The following is a 21,233-nucleotide window of genomic DNA, read 5'->3' on the forward strand; positions in this document are numbered from 1 at the left end:
GCGGTGCCACGTTGAGCAAAGTCCAGGAAGATTTTTCCAGGCATTGGGATGAAAAGGTAACGCTCTTCTCCGCAACATCTTCCGAGCAGTGTGTGGTCTAAACGTCTAGTAGCACTGACCTGTCGAGATGGCTGACAACAGAGATAAAGCTACCGACCAAATGAAGATATGGAAGGAGAACAGAGCTTCTCAGGTCTGCAGATGTCTTGCTTTTGATCAAGTGTTTTTCTGCGCAGCGCTGCTTGGCAGGGGTTAAATGGGTGAGAGGTCGCTTAGGGTAACCAGCTAACGTTAACGACCAAAACCTACAGCTAGCTTGTCGGGCGAGGTAGCGTTCAACACTGAAGCCTGGCTTTGCAGTCGTGTTTAAAATACTTCCAAGTAGTTTAGTACCATTAACTGTTCGTTTTGCGACCGTTATTGTAAAGGGATCACCAGCAAACATGCTAACGTTAACGTTAGCTACATGCTAAACTGGCCCCTGCCTCAAAGAAATCAAATAATGTTAACCGTTTCTCAGACGTTTTCAGTCACAAAATAAACATGTCCTTAAGGAAAGTAATTCAGTTTAAAGATATGAAGTAGGTCATTGTTCATAGGCATATATGTAACTGAACTTCATATCAGAGCAAATAGCTACAAGCACTTAAAGTAACCCTTATTGTAGTCCACGTCCCTCCAACCACTTCATTGTTCAGTTTGCATTTTGTACTTGTCTCACTATTTTGTTCTTATGCTGTTCATGCAGCTGGGCAGGTTTCCAGGTCAGTCTGAATGTTGTGACACAGAAATACTCAAGCTAAGCAGAGTGCACCTCTGAAAATTATGTACAGCTGTGAAAAGAATGAAGAGGGAACAGTTGAATTTTGCTAGTTTATGTGATCTTAGCACATTAATTTGGTGGACCCAGTTTTATATTTTTAGTACTTCTGGTGCAAAACTACAAGCATCAGTGTCATGCCAGTTGCAGAAATGTGCATACAGTTGCACAATGTAGGATATAATTTCTAAACATCAGAGATGAAACAATTAGTTGATTAATATTCTGTTTCCGACAAAACAAGACCTTTTGAAGATGTCATCTTGGGCTCTCTGACCTTCTAATGGGAATTTTTCATTTATCACTAGTAAAAATCATTGTTCGTAGCAGTCTTAATAAACATATAGTATTTTTATTCAATTTACATTGGGATACATGCACACATGAAGCGCTTTGTAATTGGCCTAACATAGGCCTACGTATATCTTGTGTAATTGTGTTTGTTATTTTTAACATGGATTCTGTTTGCAACAGAGGCCAGACACACTGACCACAGGGGCTGGCCATCCCATTGGAGACAAGCTGAACTTGGAGACTGCAGGACCGAGGGGTCCTCTGCTGGTCCAAGATGTGGTCTTCACGGATGAGATGGCCCACTTTGACCGGGAACGAATCCCAGAGAGAGTGGTGCATGCCAAAGGGGCGGGTGAGTTTTTGGCAGTAATCAGTCTCTATGTTGGCTATGTCAGGGTCATATTACAAACATGCTACTGTAGCATTTTGTATTTCTCAAAACTGATACATTTCGTGTCCTGATTCCACCCCCTCCTTCAGCAAACAGTGAATATGTATTTCGCCAGGATATGCTACTGTACATAATAATACACAATTTAAGTAGTCAAAGGGCTTTTCAAACCTCACTTAGCCCTGGGCTAAAAGCATTCTTAGAACCTTCTTAGCCCCAGGCTAAGGGAGCTGGTAGCCCTGGTAAACTTTCACACTGGCACAATCCTGGCACATTCCAAAGTGGGCTAACCCCGACTTTAGCCTAGGGCTTACTGGCCCTGCTCTGGAGCAGGGTTAGCCCCGAGTTGGGGGGGGGGGGGTTATCCCCTGAAAATCGACTAAACATGGGGTTAAACGGTGCCACTGTGAAACGGGGCTAAAGTAAACAGAATGCACCAGTGAAATTCTGGACGACTAATGTTTACAAAGTCAACAGAGCTAACTGACAAAAAAGAAGGCAAAAAGCATATGAGGTTCATTCTTGTTTGTGGATTAGCTCTGGATAAATGTTAAGCAAGCTTTTCAGATCAAGGTCAAAGACTTTGGGCAGATACTGAGCAAATTATGTTTGTTGGCCTTCTCTGGGGGGAGCTGTATTCTTTCCAGGGCATGGTGAGATAACACTCAACTAGTCTGAGCTCTCAACTACAGATATTTGAACCAGACATGTTTTAATCTGATACAAATATGTGAAGCAAATTTTTATTTTTCCTCCACGATGCAGGGGCGTTTGGCTACTTTGAGGTGACTCATGACATCACTCGCTACTGCAAGGCCAAGGTGTTTGAGCATGTTGGCAAGACTACACCTGTTGCTGTCCGCTTCTCCACTGTGGGTAAGAACAACCATGTAATGTGTGATTCATACAGTATCCTTTACAGATGTTCCCCTAATATCTCAAAAATATAAATATATAATTTTTTAAGGACAGGATCAGTTTATAATATTGGTGCTATACAATATAGGTGCCATTCTGTCTTGAAAAGATATGCTTAATACATTAGTCCTCAGGTGGTGTGTTCACTTCGGGTCTGTCTGCTGAATGTTCTTTCCCTCATTGTGCTGCTCAATAAATCTTTCAGTTTTACACAAATACAGATTAATTAAAATTAATTTAATTTTTAATTAAAATTATGGTGTGGTGACATTTTCAGAGCACTTTTACAAAATAGTGTAGAAATACAATATTCAGGTTTATTTCATGTCATTTCTCTCAAGATCATAATTTGGATTTGTATCAGCTCTAAATTCTATATATATCTGAATAAAAAATGATCAAATGAGTAAAAATATATATATTTTTTATATAAAATAAGGACTTCTCTAGTTAAAGTATAGGCTACATTTATGGACGTTGGTTGTTTGAAACTGGCACCACACTGGTTATCTCTCTTCAACAGGAGGGTGCGCCCCGAGTATTTTAGTTTGGCACACTCATTGGCGCGGATGTTTAATAAGATTGGTAGGCGTAGCATCAGGCTGCATGGTGCCAATTACACGTACAGCTACACTTGCAAGAGTGTAACTGTATTGCAGTCATATAATAAATTGCACTCATTTTATCAGCTGAGATCACAACTACAAAGTCCACCCCTTGTCCTCCAACTCAGATATGGAAGTGTTTGCCTTAGCTGAGCTGATGAATGAGCCTCAAAATTTACTTAAGAGCTGCAACTAACAATTATTTTCATTATCGATTAATCTACTGATTATTTTCTTGATTAATTGTCTCTTCAATAAAACATAAGACAACAGTAAAGAAATGTAATGGACACATGGTGGTGTCTTCAAATGTCTTGCTTCTTGTTCAAGTCACAGGGACATGTCTGAAACCCAAAGATATTCAATTTGCTTTAATGTAGGACAAGGAAAGGCAGCAGATTCTTACATTTGAGAAGGTGGTTATCAAATTTAAAGCATTTACGCTTGAAAAATTACTTAAATAACTATCAAAAGAGTTGCCAATTATTTTTCTATGGATTGACCAATTGCTTAATTGACTTGTCGTTGAAGCCCTAATTTACTTTGAATTAAGAACAATGGCTCTATCAATGTCTGTGGAATTCTGACATATTATATTACTAATTTATGAGTTATCTCTTATTTGCATTTTATTTCAGCTGGTGAATCAGGATCAGCAGACACGGTGCGAGACCCCCGAGGCTTTGCAGTCAAGTTTTACTCTGAGGAGGGCAATTGGGACCTTACAGGCAACAACACCCCCATTTTCTTCATCAGGGACGCCATGCTGGTGAGTGGGTGTAAGTGGTGTAGGAGCCAGAAGTGGCTTTGCATTAATTTAGTAGTGGAGGGCCACAATGTTATTGAATAATGTTTTCACTCAAACATGCAAATAAATATATAGGAACAGATTATAGAACTAGTTTCATGAGTCGTAAGCCATTCAAAAACAGTTTAATGTATTCCAAAAAACAAACACACATGGAAACCTAACCTGTATATCATACTGCAGCACAACAATGATCAGATACACATTTCACAACATTTCTGTTAACATGAATCAAGTGTAAAACATATCACATTGACCTGCCCCCTTTACCCCATGCAGTTCCCGTCCTTCATCCACTCCCAGAAGCGCAATCCCCAAACCCACATGAAAGACCCCGATATGGTGTGGGACTTCTGGAGCCTGAGGCCTGAGAGTCTGCATCAGGTAGCTGCTGCTGAGCTGTTGTTGAAGACAGATTCTAGTCGAGTGTACAGAGGAATATTTGAAAATGGAAGATTACTAACAATTATTTGCAATGATTTGCCTCGTTGTATTTATACTTGCAGTAATTGTGTGTTGGTGTACATCAACAGTAGGTGGCACAGAAACCATTGCAGGACTTATTATCTTGTGTCTTCTGTCCCGTATCCTCTGTGCAGGTGTCTTTCTTGTTCAGCGATCGAGGTTTGCCTGATGGCTTCCGTCACATGAATGGCTACGGCTCTCACACCTTCAAACTGGTCAATGCCGACGGCAAGTGTTACTACTGCAAGTTCCACTTCAAGGTCTGTTTGAGCCCAGGTTTAACCCTCATTTAACTTTATAGATCCACCGCCTGCATTGCTTAGTTATGTCATATGTAATGTCGTATGTGCATGTTTTTTAGACTGATCAAGGAATAAAGAATCTGCCAGTAGAGGAGGCTGAACGCCTGGCTGCCACCAACCCAGATTACGCCATTGGAGACCTGTTCAATGCCATTGCCAATGGCAACTACCCTTCCTGGACCTTCTACATCCAGGTCATGACCTTCGAGCAAGCCGAGAAGTTCCAGTTCAACCCCTTTGATCTTACCAAGGTACCATATCCACCCACAGCAGAACAAACCGGACTGTAAAGTTGAGTCTTGCAGTTGTTTTCAGTCACATTATAACTTGTTGTAGTTTGTAGGTTCACAGCATTGTTAGCAGTTTTTGATGAAACATCAGATAGCACCCATCAGGTTGAAAGAGGAATAGTCCAAGTGAGACATTTTTCTGTTGAAGTGAGTCAAGAATATCACTAAGAGAACTACTTGTAATAAGGGTTATTGAAATTATTAAGAGAAAAGAATATTTCTGAATATTACTTTTCACAGAAGTGAATGCCATTATCCATCAATTAATAGAAAAAACCTATCGACTAAAAATGTGTTTGTCGTCACCTGGTAAAGAAAAATTACAAACATTTCAAGCCATGACCACACACAGGCATTTAGTGTAGTATGGTTTAGTTCTATATTTTACAAGCTGTTTATTGATGAATTGCACATCCCTAGGGCAGCTGTAAAATGCGCATTAGGAGTATGTGATCTTGGCAGCCTCATTTTTATATCACTTTGCTTTGAATTGTGGTTATTACTTTTAGTTCTAAGTTATGATTTTAACTGTCCAGTTAATAAAAGCAGTAAGCATTCGCACAACTCTTTCGGTGGCATTTTTCAGAGGCCAACATCAGATGTCTAGTGTTGAATATTTATACAAATATGAAATGAGGTGATATTAAGAAAGACCTTGCGTACATGTCAAATACTTCCCAGGGTGTGTAGTTGTACCCATACAGCAGTAGGCTACAGTATTTTTCAGCTAATCAAGTTTTCTGATTCAGGTTTGGTCACATAAAGAATACCCTTTGATCCCCGTGGGCAAAATGGTACTCAACAGGAACCCAGTCAACTACTTTGCAGAGGTGGAGCAGCTGGCCTTTGACCCCAGCAACATGCCACCAGGCATCGAGCCGAGCCCCGACAAGATGCTGCAGGTAACACCGCAACAGATTTTCTCTTGGACTGTATTTCAGTCAGATTTAATTAAAAAAAGTTAAAGAAATAATTCAATTGTAAATAAAGTGCTTAAAGTCTTTGTTTGTAGTGACCAGAGAATGTTGCTGTTAACAATTGGCACCATGTTTCTTTTGTTGTTGGAACAAAAACATTCACCAACTTTTGTACTATATATCCTGTCAGTATCTAATCACGCTAATGTTGCCTGGACATGGAGGACACTGCAAGTCATTTTAACAAGTTAAAGCTCACTAAAAATTCAATGAAAAACTTTTACAGCAGTTGTGTTCATACCAAACGTGAAGCAAATATTCACCTTGCATTACTCACGTGAGTTTGACCACTAGAACATTTGTGTTTACTCGTGTTTTTTGTGCGAGTAAATACAACCCGCCAATATTCACCCATTTTGGCCAACTACAGCGGTATGAACCCAAAACAAAAACAGATTTTGCTGTGATTTAATTGCAATAAATGGATCAAAAGGATGCCGAAATAACTACATCATGACGCCGATTCATAAAAAGTCTGAATTCATGCTTTGTCAGGTCTGTCTGCAAGACGACAAGCAAACAACTTTTAAAAAGCTTGTTTTCTGAATGGAGTTCGAAATGATCAGGGCTAATGCTAGTGCTAACTTGGTTCATAGTAAAGTACAACCGATAGCTGGAATCAAATAACAGACACACATTTTCAGAATTTACTAGCTAGTCCTCACTTACTTTTCTACAAGCAATCTCCTGTTTTGTCCGGTCTCTGTATAAATATGAAGTAGTAGCTATCATGGAGCTCTGGGTGCCCACAGACGGTGGCTACAATAACCACAGCAGAGGTCGGCACATCCGCTCGCTGCTGCAGACAGGTTGAGAAGCGAGGTTGAAGATAAATCAACTTTTTATCCCAAAAGTTAAAAAAGTGAAAACAATGCTCTGTCTTGTGTATCGCCCATGTCTTTGTCTAGGGTCGTCTCTTCTCCTATCCAGACACACATCGACACCGGCTGGGAGCCAACTACTTGCAGATCCCTGTCAACTGCCCCTTCAGGGCCCGCGTAACCAACTACCAGCGTGATGGTCCAATGTGCATGTCTGACAACCAAGGTAAGTCATAGGCCAGCCCTGTGAGTCTGTTTTTGTGCCTGCGTATGCATTTCTTTGTTCATACAATAACGAGGACGGACACAAATGCTTAACTGTTTAACCTGGAGATGTGGCTAGTGTGGCTCAACAATTAGTCTTGTATAATCTGTAGAATATCTTGATTTTAGTTTATACAAATTTATATCAATACAGCATTGTAGTTTTGGCATTACCTGGGTTTCCCACATTGTTTTCCAGCTGAGGTAGGCCACATCATCTGAAACAAAGCACACCTCTGGTAAAATCATAAAAGGTGATATACTTTTATGAAATAAAGGCGTAAGCATAGCCGTAAGCAGTGGTGATGTTATATTTAAAGCAGTATTTATTCAGTTTTTATTATATAAGCTTTATTGAACAAAATCAGTAATGACAGCAGTGGGACCGCATTTATTCGGCTAACTTCATGGTTTTGGATTTAAAGGATAGTTTCACAATTTTTCAAGTCGGTCTTAAAACAATAGTCAGGTATGTACATTGAAACAGTTTTTGCTTGCTGTAATCATTCTTCCTGTTCATACTGGCCATGAAAAGGTCCTTTTTCTTCCTTCCAAAGTGGAAATTTTATACTAAAAAGACAGAAACTTTGGAAGATACTGATACTTAATAATTGTGAACCTATCCTTTTAATCCTTCCATACGAATGCAAAACCAAGGGTTCCCCAACAGATGTCGCCATTTGGACTGTATGAAATGCTTTGACACAATGAACCATTTTCAGCACAATTGCATCATAGTGGTGCAGTGCTTCAGAAAGCGTCCCACATCACTAATAATGAGACTGTTTTTTAATTTGCCCAGTGTATCCAAACTGTGTTGAATATATGAACACTAACTACAGTCATCTACACCATGACAAACACCTGAAAAATTTACCTGAAATTTTTAACTTACTATACAGCAGTTACAGCATGCCATATTTAAAACCATAGTGACTGATGTGTCTGGCATCATGTCATCATTGTATAGATTTACTCATTATAAGTAATGCCTTTCTTTTGTTGTCTCAGTTATTTCAGTATTTGCAGAATTTAACCCTCAACAGCATTTTTTTCTTCCTACCCCATTCACCAGTGTTTGGTCTGTCTGGCCTCTAGGTGGAGCTCCAAACTACTATCCCAACAGCTTCAGTGCCCCAGAGACCCAGCCTCAGTGTGTGGAGTCCAAGTTCAAGGTGTCTCCAGATGTGGCACGTTACAACAGTGCAGATGAAGATAATTTCACACAGGTAAAGATAACGCCACACTTTTTTATAGGTGTATTTTCTGTGGCCAAGCCATTTGTGCACACAAGAGCTATATATACGTGAGTTTTTTTTAATTTGTGTATTACATATATTCATTAACACACTTCTCAGCACTTTGTACTTTGTCTTCCAGAATATTAAGTTAACCAGGACAGAAGGGCCAGTAGTCCATTGTTTTTTTTTTGTTTTGTTTTTTGCTTGCTTCCTTGCTTACTTAAACAGCCTTCCTATAATCTCTACATTTCAAAAATTGCCATGTCCATTTGTAAACAATATACAGTGTATTTAAATATGGGGACAGGTCCCCTGATTGAGGTACCATGGCACCATCTAAAACCTAAAATTATGAAGGTCCATTACTCTGATTTCATCAAAAACATTAAAACTAATTAAAACCTTCCAGATGCATCATGCCCATTTTTGATATTTTTTATTTTATTGTATATTTAATTTAATTACTATTAAGTTTTTTTTTACAATATGTAGTTATGATCATTTTATATTATGAGTCAAACGTATTCTTCTAATTATGTCATAGAGCATACCTTAAAAAGTCACACACCATATATATATATATATATATATATATATATATATCGGTGTGTGTTGGCGAGGTTACAGGTTAAATGTACTTGGTGATGATGGATCTTTCAAGGAGGCTGAGCAGTTTTGAAAATAGGTTTCTACTGCTCAGTCTGAGCTTTTAATGGCAATGGAGCTTCTATACTCATGCTGCTTCCTATGCATTGGGTTTCAAAATACAGCTATTACCATGTTGTCAGGTTCCTTTCACCTGTGGCTTTATTATCTATGTTCTCTAAATTTATTTGCATTGTGGATACAGTATTTTTTAAATGTGAATTTATGTTAATTTTTGGGTGAAGCAGACAAGATTTAGTTCTTTTTCAAGAAAAGTGGCAGCAATTCGGTTTTCCAGTAGTGAGAAGTAGTTGTACTCTCAAATGCTGTTTTCAGCAGGCACAGGCTGCTGCAATTTCTGTATGAAATGCACTTAAATGAATCTCATTTTGATTTTACCAGGTTCTCAACTTTTCTGTGTTTTATGGCAGGTTCGTACCTTCTACACCCAGGTGCTGAACGAAGAGGAGCGCCAGAGACTTTGCCAGAACTTGGCAGGGGCCCTGAAGGGAGCCCAGCTCTTCATCCAAAAACGCATGGTGAGTCCACATCACCTTATTTTATCCACACAGTCATTATTTATTTATTTATTTATTTATATATAAATATATGACAAAAAAAAACAACTTTGTCCTTCACCCTCATCCTTCAATGGTCCTTCGGTGGTCTCATCCTTCGAGCTCGGGTCCTCTACCAGAGCCCTGGGAGCTTGAGGGTTCTGCGCAGTATCTTTGCTGTTCCTAGTACTGCACTTTTCTGGATCGAGATGTCTGGTGTTCTTCCAGGGATCTGCTGTAGCCACTCCTCCAGTTTGGGGGTCACTGCCCCAAGAGCTCCGAAGACTACGGGCACCACTGTTGCCTTCACCTTCCATGCCTTCTCCAGCTCTTCTCTGAGCCCTTGGTATTTCTCTAGTTTCTCATGTTCCTTTTTCCTGATGTTGCCATCACTTGGTATTGCCACATCAACCACAACGGCAGCCATGATGAGTGCCTCTGTGCTGTCATTCAGTCCGGCCCGCTCTAGCCATTGGTAGGATTTCTTGATATCAGCCACTTCAGTTATGTTCCGGTGGTACATCCCATGTAGGGATGTCCCTCCTCCAGCACCTCTTCCTCTGTTCCCCATTGTCTGAGACATTCACTGAGCACGTCATCTGTTGGGGCCTTATCTTTGATGTACTTGTGGATCTTAGATGTTTCATCCTGGATAGTGGCTCTCACACTCACTAGTCCACGGCTGCCTTCCTTACGGCTAGCGTACAGTCTCAGGATGCTGGATTTGGGATGGAACCCTCCATGCATGGTGAGGAGCTTTCGTGTCTTAACGTCTGTGGTCTGTATCTCTTCCTTTGGCTACCTTATTATTCCCGCAGGGTATCTGATCACTGGCAGGGCGTAGCTGTTTATTGCCTGGGCCTTGTTCTTGCCATTGAGCTGACTTCTTAGGACTTGCCTTACTCGTTGAAGGTATTTGGCAGTTACTTTTTTCTTTGTTACCTCTTCGAGGTTGCCATTTCCCTGTGGTATTCCAAGGTACTTGTACCCATCCTCAATGTCTGCTATTGTTCTTTCTGGGAGTGAGACCCCTTCTGTGTGGACTACCTTCCCTCTCTTCATCACCATTCGACTGCACTTCTCAAGCCCGAATGACATCCCAATGTCAGAGCTGTAGATCCTGGTGGTGTGGATCAGTGAGTCGATGTCCCGCTCACTCTTAGCATATAGCTTGATGTCATCCATGTAGAGGAGGTGACTGATGGTGGCCCTATTCCTGAGTCTGTATCCATTGCCAGTCTTGTTGATTTTTGGCTGAGGGGGTTCAGAACAGTAGTGGGGACAGAGCATCTCCTTGGTATATGCCACATTTGATGGATACTTGTGCAAGTGGCTTGCCATTGGCCTCAAGGGTGGTTTTCCACAGCCTCAAGTTTGCAATGAAGTCTCTTAGAGTCCTGTTGATGTTGTACATCTCCAAGCATTCAGTGATCCATGTGTGTGGCATTGAGTCATATGCTTTCTTGTAATCAATCCAGGCAGTGCACAGGTTGGTGTGTCGGGTTCTGCAGTCTTGGGTGACTGTTCTGTCAACTAGGAGTTGGTGTTTGGCTCCTCTGGTTCCTTTGCTGATGCCCTTCTGTGCTTTGCTCATGTATTGATCCATGTGTCCACTTATCTTAGCCGCAATGATGCCTGACATGAGCTTCCATGTTGTGGAGAGACAGGTTATTGGCCGGTAGTTGGATGGGGCTGTACCCTTTGCGGGATCCTTCAGGATCAGGATTGTACGCCCTTCGGTAAGCCATTCAGGGTGCGTCCCATCCCTTAGCAGCTGGTTAATTTGTGCTGCTAGGCGCTTGTGGAGTGCAGTGAGCTTCTTTAGCCAGTAGGTGTGGATCCTGTCAGGTCCCGGTGCTGTCCAGTTTTTCATACCTGAGAATTCTTGGATGTCTGCCGCTGTGATGGTGACTGGATTCTGTTCAGAGAAGTTGCTGTGGTCCTCTCTCAGAGCCACCAGCCACTGTGCATCGCTGTTGTGTGATGCCTCCCTCTCCCATAAACTTTTCCAGTACTGTTCAGTTTCCAGCTTTGGTGGGTCTGCTCTGCTGTTATTACCCTGCCATTGAGCGGACACTTTCGCAGGTTGAGTTGCAAACAGCTGGTTTATTCTTCTGGCTTCATTATCTCTCGTGTACCTCTTTAGGCGGCGGCTTGGAGCCTTTGTTTGGCAGTTTCGAGTGCTTCAGGTATGGGCATCTGGTTGTACTTCTTGGGTACTTGCTTTCTCATTGCACCCCTCTCGTCCTCTGTCAGTTGGCTCACTTCTCTCCGGGCCTCCTTGATTTTTGCCTCCAGCCTTCGTTTCCATGGTGGGTACTGTTTCTCATGGCTCCCATGGTTGCTCTTATAGCCAAGCATCTCGAGGATCACTGCTGCTGAGGCGTATATCAGCTCATTGGTTTCAGTGATGGTTGTGGTAGGGATCGCACTCAATGCTGCATTCACACCTTCTAGGAGACTAGTCGCTGCCTCGTTCAGCGTGATTGCACTTGTTGAGGCTTCGTACCCAATCTCTGGTTGGGGAGCCGGCATATATACGGTGTGTATATATATATATATACTTATGACCATGTGATATTTCAGTTTTTCTTTAAAAAATTTGCAAAAATCTCTACATTTCTGTTTTTTCTGTCAAGATGGGGTGCTGAGTGTACATTAATGAGAAATAAAATGAACTTTTTGGATTTTAGCAAATGGCTGCAATGAAACAAAGATTGAAAAAATTTTAAGGGGTCTAAATACTTTCCGTACCCACTGTGTGTGTGTGTGTCTGTGTATATTTATACATAGTAGTTGAACCAATTCTCTCTTGCTACATGATTAAACCACAGGATGTAGCTTTTACCAACTGTTCCTTGTGAGCCTGCTCTCAGGAAACGTGGTTATGTGGGTGTAAGTCAAGAGTTTTTATACTGCGCAGCTCATACACAAGGCAGTTTCAAAGTGCTTTACAAACATTCAAACTTTAAATAATGTATGTATATGTAATAATAATAAATGTATGTAATGTATAAATAAAATAAAACCAATAAACGCCTTAGAAGGCAGCAGAAATTAATAGGCTTTTAAGCCTGCTTTTAAAAGGGTGAGTTGGGGCACATTTCTTTGCAGAGGACAAGAGAACCGGCGGTTGACGTTGTAAAAGCAGGTTAGCAGTATATTTTAGGGTTAAGCCATTCATTGATTTATATACAAGCAGTAAGGTTCTGAATATTTTTGTTGTGGAGTACTGAAACAGTGACTTAAGTTTTTTCCCTATTGAGTTGGAGAAAGTTTTGGGACATACTGTTATTAAACTGGTCAATGCACTGAATCAGTTTTTCAACAGTTTTGAAGTTGTCAGGGTATGTCAAGTATGATAGAAAATGTTATTATAACTAAGATGACAGAGTATAATCGTGTAGAGATTAAATAAAACAGGACCAAAAATTGAACCCTATGTATGTGTTTTAATGCAAATGTATAATAGAAGCACAGTAACCAAATTAAATCTGGACCATATTTATTGGGTTAGTATTTCTTGTGTTGGTCCACCATAGTATCATACAGAGAACCATCAGAGAATTTCAAACTAATACAATAGCATTTAAAATCTTCCGTTCTGACATTTAGTTTTTTTCCCCCACGCCTCCGCAACTGTCAACAACCCACAGCAATACAACCCCCTGTGGCTTTGTGTAGAAGTGGGTATGCCTTTTGCTAAGAACTTGTCCGTAATTTTGCACTGTGGTTACAGGTTTTCACTTTACACAGAAATATCCACCACTCTGAAACTGAATGTTGAGAAACTTTTTCTAAAGCTCTTGAAAACTTGGCTTCAAAAATATTTCTCTATTACAATAAATAACTAAAAATACAACCATGAGCTGATAAATAATACCTAAAGATATATATTTTTTTAATAGTTTAACGCTCAAAAAGCTAATCTGCTTTATCTGGACTGTGTGGATGTGGCAGATTTGATTGACAGTGACCAAACAATCCATAAACTGTCATCAGAAGCCCCACCCACTTCAAACCAGCGAGAAGACCACAGAGGAAAAAGGAAATATAGAAATCTCACATTAGAAATAACAAAAATGATTGAGAATTTGTTTTCAGGGCTTTTAAATCTCATTGTCTGGTTCTTCATGCAGGTCGAGAAATTGAAGGCTGTCCATCCAGACTATGGAAACCAGGTTCAGACCCTTCTCAACAAGTACAATGCAGAGGCCCAGAAGGTAAACTCAGTCTCAGTCCAGTCTAGTGAAAAGTCTCAATCCAGTGTTAAGGAATACTCTATCTCCCAGGGATGCCATCGTGGTCAGTCTGTCCATCCACCTCTTTGGTCCAGAGTTGTCTTAAAACATTCATGGTCACAGACAATGAATCCTAATGACTTTGGTGATTCCCTGACATTTTCTCTAGTGCCATCATGACTTAGACATTCTGATTTTAAGTGAAATGTCCTGACAACTATTGGCTGGATTTCCAATTTCCATGTTCCCCAGAGGATGAGTCCGTAAAAAATTTGATGTAAAATAGTATACATTACCTGCTAAACATTAGTGTGTTAGCATTGTTATTGTGAACATGTTAGCATTTAGCTCAAAGCACCACTGTACCTAAGTACAGCCTCACTGAGCTCATAATGACACCGGTTTATTGTTCACTATGCTGTGCATATTCTGTATAATAAAATAGCTAATACCATCTTTCTCTCTCTCTCCCTTCCACTTTGTCTTTCTCAGAACACAACTGTGCATGTTTACAGCCGTCCAGGAGCCTCAGCCAGCGCCGCATCCTCCAAGATGTGATGCCTTAAATTTCCACCGCAGGCAGCCCCTTCCTTTATCTCAGAGCAAATACCATTATTGATTACCAACTGCTACTACCAGTAACAAGATTGGACTTAACGTTCCATTTAGTGACAAGACTGACAATACTAACAATGCTGACAATGTGTGTGTTGGGTCTCATTTTTAATTCAGTCAATCCAGACTGTTGATTTTCTTCAAAATTCTCAAAGCTAGCAATATTCGGGAGGCTCTGAATATCTATCCGATAAAACCCTGTGAGGTAAATCTTGACTGGAGAAATTCACCAGGATTTGTTTTGGGTTTTTTTTTCAAATTAAAACATAGACCACCATGGTATCTAATTTTGAGTGATGACTGTTTGATTATACCAAAAACATGCCAAATTTGAGTGCTTGACTTTTACCACATAAAGCCTTGAAAGAAATTTAAAAGTAATTTATTTTATTTGCATTCTGATTTCGATTATCATTTATAACCAACTGCTGTTAAGTACAATAAAGAGAGACGATTGTTTCCAATAATTCCTCAGGTTGTATGTGTACTACTGTGTTGTGATGATCCAACTCTTTAAGCTAAAGTTTAAAGAAAACAAATCCAGCTGTTCAAAATGTCTGTCAACATTCAAATAACAAGATTGGAGAAAAAAAAATGTATGTCTGACACATAATGCATGAGTTGTCCATCTGAGTTCAAGTTGGAAAAATACCTTGATTTGCTTTGCAGAATTGGCTTGTGGCTTTGCTAATGGCAGTGTTTTTGTTTTCAATATGGACAATGATCAGCTTTGTTTAGTTTTCCTCATGCTGACTGAACCACTGACAATATGAATGCACCATAGACAGTAATTATGGAAAACAGTATATTTGATTTTAGATGAGTAGAAATTGCAATGAGAAACCCTTTGCCAGTCTTACTATTAGTTGTTTCCTTGTTGGTGTCTGCATATCTCATCAGATATGCAATTCATGAAGAGCAAGATGAGTAATTATTTTCACTACAACTAAAAGTATAGTGCTCAATCTGTAGAAAGAGACTACACATTAGTGCCATTACTAACATAATGGTTAAAGATGTAAATTGGTGGGAAATCTACATTAACTAGTAAGTTCTGACCTGAAATGGTATTAAATTAAATTAATAACTGTCCAAACATCCCCCCCCCCAGTTGTGGTTTTCTTAAACTGCACATTGCATAATCTTACACATTTGAGGAGCCTGATTATGTCAGACTCATCAGAGTTCAAGTTTAAAGATCATGTTGGTCACTTTCCTGGGAAGAGACCCCAAAGATCTCCAACAGGATGCAAACAATCAAATGTATCACTGTTTGCTATGAATTGTCCATGTAACCTGCTATTGTTGTGTATTTGTAAACTCTTAAATGTTCTCAAAAAATGATTTTTTTTTAATAAGTTGTGAACTGCTTTCAGATGAGATATGTATTTAGTGCCTTTATTAATTATTTTGTAATCAAAGCTTGTCTGCAGCTTTCATTTGTGTCCATGTCTTCTGTTCTGGCTGTCTTTTTAACCCTTTCAGCCCCAGGCAAGTCTCTCTCCCCTATTTCCTTTATGTGCCCCTCTTACTAGCTTCAAATAGGGATGTGTTGCCCATTTTCTTTTCCAGACTAACCAGTACTATTTGAAAATGAAGATTTATTTGAAGTGAATAGTTGCAGTCATGATTTATAATGTACACAAGTAGAATTTAGGTTCGCCTAGAAAAAATAGCTACAAAATGCATTTTATTAATTTGTGAAAGTGTCAAAAATGATAACAGAACAGAAACAACTAATCAGTGACGGTGAGGTTTTTGGTCAAACTGACAGGGATTATGAGCTTACAACAGCCTCATAACTACTAACATGGGCAAAAATGGATAAAGTAAAACGTAAGATTTACTGAAAGTAATTTTTACTTTTACTAAACAATAATCAGTGAATAACACAGAGAGCTATTTAGTGAACTCTGTATATCCTCATTTCCCATTAGGAAGAATGGGACACAACAAAAAGTGATGCTCAAATCTTACTTGGACTGCTTATAACAACATGCAAGAGGTTAAAGCCAAGTGTGAAGGTTAATTTTGTTCAGAAACAGGCAAGGAAAACACATGGAAAATGAGAGAAAAAGTAAATCTTCCAACATCCTCCTATTTTCCTTTAGCTGTGAATGAACTACTAGGCTATCTATCAGTGCTCCCTAACATTGCCATCTGAAAGGGCTAAGTTAAGTTCAGGATCATATTAACGTTCAAATTGTAGTTTATGGATGAGATTATTTAGAATAGGCTGCTCTGTTTATGTTGCGGAAATCCTGTAAACACCCCCCCCAGTCACGTCACATGGTAGCACATGCAGATGGGTGACATTACAACTGAAGTGGCGAAACTTTGAATATTGTCAGTTACATGATTCTTCACATGTAAATATTAGTCACTGCTGGCTGGTAACTGGTAGTTTTTAATTAGGTTCGTAGATAAACGTTGCTTTCTTCCCAACTTGTTTTAAATGGTTGACTAATGTTAAATTGGTTAGCATGTTTGGTTCAGTTGCCAAAGTTGACATGCTTGCTAGCTTTTTTTTTTTTAACCTGCAAAGGTTTAAGGTTTGTGATTCAACTCTGGCTAGGATGGTTTCAGATGTGCTGGGCATTGGTGGGAGCGTTAGATAATAATGAATGGGAAGCTGGGGTCAAAACAATGAATGGTAGCACAACTCTGTTAATCAAACACTGGCTAAATACTGGCTGATGGTATTTTTTTTTTTACTTTGCAAGCATTGTCTCTTCACATGCAATGCCGCATTGTTAAGATAAAATGGACCATAACATGACATAAAATGTGTAACTTTTGTAGCGGTGGCTCACAGTGGGTGTGATTAGCCTCGTTAGAGACTCCACTTAATATTACTAGTAAAGGGGCTAAAGTATGGTGTGATAAACTGATAAGTCAGTGGCAGTTAATAATTCTAGCAAACTTGACTACACTTTGAATCGTAACGTACATTTAGGCATGTAAAGTTCAGTCTAGATTTGTCAGTAGGCAAAATTCAAGATGAGACCAACCTTTTCTCTGGAAGTCAGTTTTTGAGCCACGACAAAGGCCAAAATATGGCCTGTAACAGACTAGTAAGTCGTGTCAAAGATGAGGATTGCCGGAAATGCCTTTTGATATGTTGTAACGTATATCGTAAAACGGCGAATACTGCTGAAAAGACGAAAGTCTAAGCTTTCTGATTGGCTCAATCAATAAAACAGGTTTTTAAAAAAATGTGAATCACCACAACCACAAGTGGTCCTTGAGCATACAGTCATAAATGTGCACAAAAAATATTAGGCTGATGGGATCCAGTAGTATGCGAGATTAGCTGCAGACAGATACACACACACACACACGCACGCACACACACACGTTACCAAACCTATGATCCCCTATGAGATATTAACAATATTAAAACAGAGCATTAAAACAATGCAAGAAAAAAAAAACAGTAAGAGGAGATAGTGAAGTAGTGATAAACATCTAAAAGTTATGCCCGTATACTGAAATATTTCTATAACACCTGTCTTCTAGCCATAGACTACACGTCTTTTAAATCGGACTTCCACAGAGAGGAACACATTAGTGTATGGCGCGATCCCTGTCATACCAGCTAGATCATCACTGAAAATGTCCTGGAAAATGATCTCTAGAAAAGAGTGGGAAAGAGTGGTTAATATACTGATTGACAGCAAGATCAATCGCTTCATTTGCAAACCTCACTTAAACTGAGCGGCCGCCCGCTGGGACTGATAAGGTTAAAGCAGGTTTGCATCTTCATGGATCTTACACAGTATGTGGAGTGAAATTGAAATGTAATTGAGCTGATTGACTAAAACCATTTTATTTGAATGTGCAGTTTGATCAAATGGCAGCAAAACAGCAGGAAACCCACTAATGTCAGATTAAATATGTAGAGCTTTATCTGTTCAGCGCTTGACAGTTGAGTTGTAATACACTGACAGGTATCAGCTGAACTACTGATATCAGTTTAATCTCTGTTTCAGGCTCTTTGATCCCACTCTACATGATCACCCTTAGAAAACAAGACTAAGGCTTTGTTCCAAATCCATACTACATACCTGTTCTATACACTATCTACACTTGATTGATACACTTGTTTTAGCAGTTAGTATACAAAAATATCAACACACTTTACCATTTTATTCTAACAGGAAATAACAGTATATGTGATGTTGGCTGTAAATCAAACTAACTTTAGAAAGCCACTGTCAATTAAACTTCACATAGAAAACAAAAAAATAAGGCCCCCCAAGGACCACATCATCTGGTCCCTCTGCTGCTTTGTCTACTCAAACCCCTGCTGCCTCGGACTGGCAGCTCTCATCTTCTCTATCAAGGTGAGTTTATGTGCAACACTTTTCTTATGAATTGCATAATTCATGTGCCAATCTTCTGTTATTGCCTATTAAAGAATATTGAAAAAGAGAGTGATAGCAATATTTTGCAATCTCAAATATCAGTTCTTGCTAAGGCCAGAATGGGTTAATGGAAAAAGACGAAGGCTTTACCAACTTTTTTGCAGACAAGTCACAAGACACAGCCCTCACTGAGACCATGTCAAGAATCATTCAGAGGAAGGACAGTTGGGGGACGAGGAATATTCTTATCTAAGATTTTAGATATTATTAGGCTTAAAAATGTAATATCTAACTAATGAAACAACCAAATACAAAAAAGTTAAAAAAAAACCAAAAACATTAATAAATGAGATAAAAGCACAAAGACAACAGACACTTTAAATGTGTTAGAAACGTTGCCGGACATTCTTGAAGATGAAAGAACAGAGGTAGAGCAAGTCAGCTAAAAATACTATACATGGGAAAAGGGAGAAAGCAATCACACTTGCTGCATAAAAAAGCAGAGTATCGGTGATACTCTAATTTTGTAGCTTTTTTTTTTTTTTTACCTTTTTACTCATATCCTCAAGAAAAAATTACATGCATTTTCATTGGTGTTACAAAAGTCTTGAAAGGAACTCATCCTTGTTTCCTTAACTGTTGTCTGCAGTTAAATGTGAATACCAGACTTTGTTATTTAATTAGTATTTCCTGTCTGCGAGGCTTGTCAAAGCAATTGTTTTAAGAGAACAGTTTCATTTGTCTTTATTACTTTTAGAAAGTTTCAACTTCTTGTTTCGTAACTCTTTGAAATGTGCTTGTAAGATTTTGAGGGTTAAAAAAAAAAAGAATGTGGTTGTATACGCGCTGGCATTATTTTTTCACAATTATAGTGTTACCATGTACTGTATATAAAGTTTGATTGAGTAAAACCTTTTATTTTATTGTAAAGTTTGATCTAATGGCAGCACAGCAGATGTAATCTTACACGAGTGATCTTCTTGCTAAGGCTGCAGGCCTTCATCTGTTCAGTGCTAGTATTAGTCAAGAAAGGGCATGACAATGTTATTTTACTAACTTCTGTTTTGTAAACCACTGGGCAAGTGCTGGCCTGTAGGCTGTTGGCGTCTAGTTCACTAACAAGTATCAGCTTCTGGTGTAGTTTCCACACTGATATCAGCTCATCTGTGTTTTATGCTCTTTGATCCAGACGTATCTCACCATACACCATCACCCCTAGAAAAAATCGAGACCTTATTTCTACATGCCCTTTTCCTGACTTCCTTTCTGGCTGCTCTTCTTTTGCAGGTTTATCTTTTAAATGTGACAGCTGAGGAAAATTTAAAGGACTGTTTCATGGACAGAATGTACAAACTCTTCAGGATTTTTTTTTTTAAAGAAAGCAAAAGTCATGTACTGTATGTCATTTGCCAAAGCCACAGCCAACAAAAGTGTACTGTGTTTGCTTTTGCCTCATTGGCTTTTGGTGGAAAAAAACAGACATGTGCTAACCCCAACACACTTCTAAAAGGAAATCAACACTCTGTGACACTTGAGTTCTTGCGCACCTTCCTGCAGCCCACACTCCAAACTACAGTTGAGCTGACAGCGATGAAGCCTGTTGATCACCCGGCTGAGGCTGTTCCATTGCACGGGAGGTATAATGAGCTCTCAGTACAGCCTGGAGGATCTACAGGGGCTCAGTACACCACTGTGAACATCCCCACTGAGCCCCCCAAGGACCACATCATCTGGTCCCTCTGCTGCTTTGTCTACTCAAACCCCTGCTGCCTCGGACTGGCAGCTCTCATCTTCTCTATCAAGGTGAGTTTATGTGCAACACTTTTCTTATGAATTACATAATTCATGTGCCAATCTTCTGTTATTGCCTATTAAAGAATATTGAAAAAGAGAGTGCACTGAAATACAAGAATCTGAAGCTTTTGCAGGAGAATATGAGATTGAGCCTATGCTCAACATTGGCAGTTTAAGTTTCCTTGAGGTCGAGCATAACTATGAATCCACTTTTAAAATCAATGTCCTTTGGTCCTTCCAGGCCAGGGACCGGAAGGTGGCTGGAGATCTGGATGGTGCCCGACACTACGGCTCCACTGCCCGCTGCCTCAACATCTGGGCCACAATCCTGGGTTCCATCATGATCCTTATTCCCATCATTATATTCATCATCATACTAAATTCGGTGTACACAGTACACAGCTCATACATTCCCTATTAGAATTACAAATACAGAGGCTAAATTTTCAACAGTGTTAGAGCTGCCTGCTGCTGTGGCTCGGTGATACTTGTGTTTCTCTGCTTTATGCTGTCGGCAAATTCTGTAGCTTTTTTTTTACCTTTTTACTCATATCCTCAAGCAAAAATGACATGCATTTTCATTGGTGTTACAAAAGTCTTGAATGGAACTCATCCTTGTTTCCTTAACTGTTGTCCGCAATTAAATGTTAAATACCAGACTTTGTTATTTAATTAGTATTTCCTGTCTGCGAGGCTTGTCAAAGCAATTGTTTTAAGAGAGCAGTTTCATTTGTCAATAAATTAGTTTCAACTTCTTGTTTCGTAACTCTTTGAAATGTGCTTGTAAGATTTTGAGGGTTAAAAAAAAAGAATGTGGT

At 39.5% G+C, this 21,233-nt stretch overlaps 2 protein-coding genes across 2 annotated transcripts; both read left to right on the plus strand.

Moving 5' to 3' along the window:
* Positions 1-15: 15 nt before the first annotated feature.
* On the plus strand, positions 16-15,693 carry cat (catalase). Its single transcript, XM_044194118.1, has 13 exons — positions 16-193; positions 1,295-1,466; positions 2,271-2,381; positions 3,667-3,797; positions 4,116-4,220; positions 4,436-4,561; positions 4,663-4,854; positions 5,643-5,795; positions 6,779-6,917; positions 8,054-8,184; positions 9,273-9,380; positions 13,538-13,621; positions 14,132-15,693. The coding sequence occupies exons 1-13, from the start codon at positions 128-130 to the stop codon at positions 14,195-14,197; spliced, it is 1,584 nt and encodes a 527-aa protein (XP_044050053.1). The 5' UTR covers positions 16-127; the 3' UTR covers positions 14,198-15,693.
* Positions 15,694-16,149: 456 nt separating this feature from the next.
* On the plus strand, positions 16,150-21,169 carry LOC122875221. The gene is made up of 3 exons (XM_044194122.1): positions 16,150-18,600; positions 19,909-20,424; positions 20,657-21,169. Exons 1-3 carry the CDS (start codon positions 18,433-18,435, stop codon positions 20,834-20,836), a joined length of 864 nt encoding a protein of 287 aa, XP_044050057.1. The 5' UTR covers positions 16,150-18,432; the 3' UTR covers positions 20,837-21,169.
* Positions 21,170-21,233: the final 64 nt, after the last annotated feature.

Source organism: Siniperca chuatsi, linkage group LG4 (genome assembly GCF_020085105.1).
Source record: "Siniperca chuatsi isolate FFG_IHB_CAS linkage group LG4, ASM2008510v1, whole genome shotgun sequence".
In the NCBI taxonomy this organism is placed as follows: Eukaryota; Metazoa; Chordata; class Actinopteri; order Centrarchiformes; family Sinipercidae; genus Siniperca; species Siniperca chuatsi.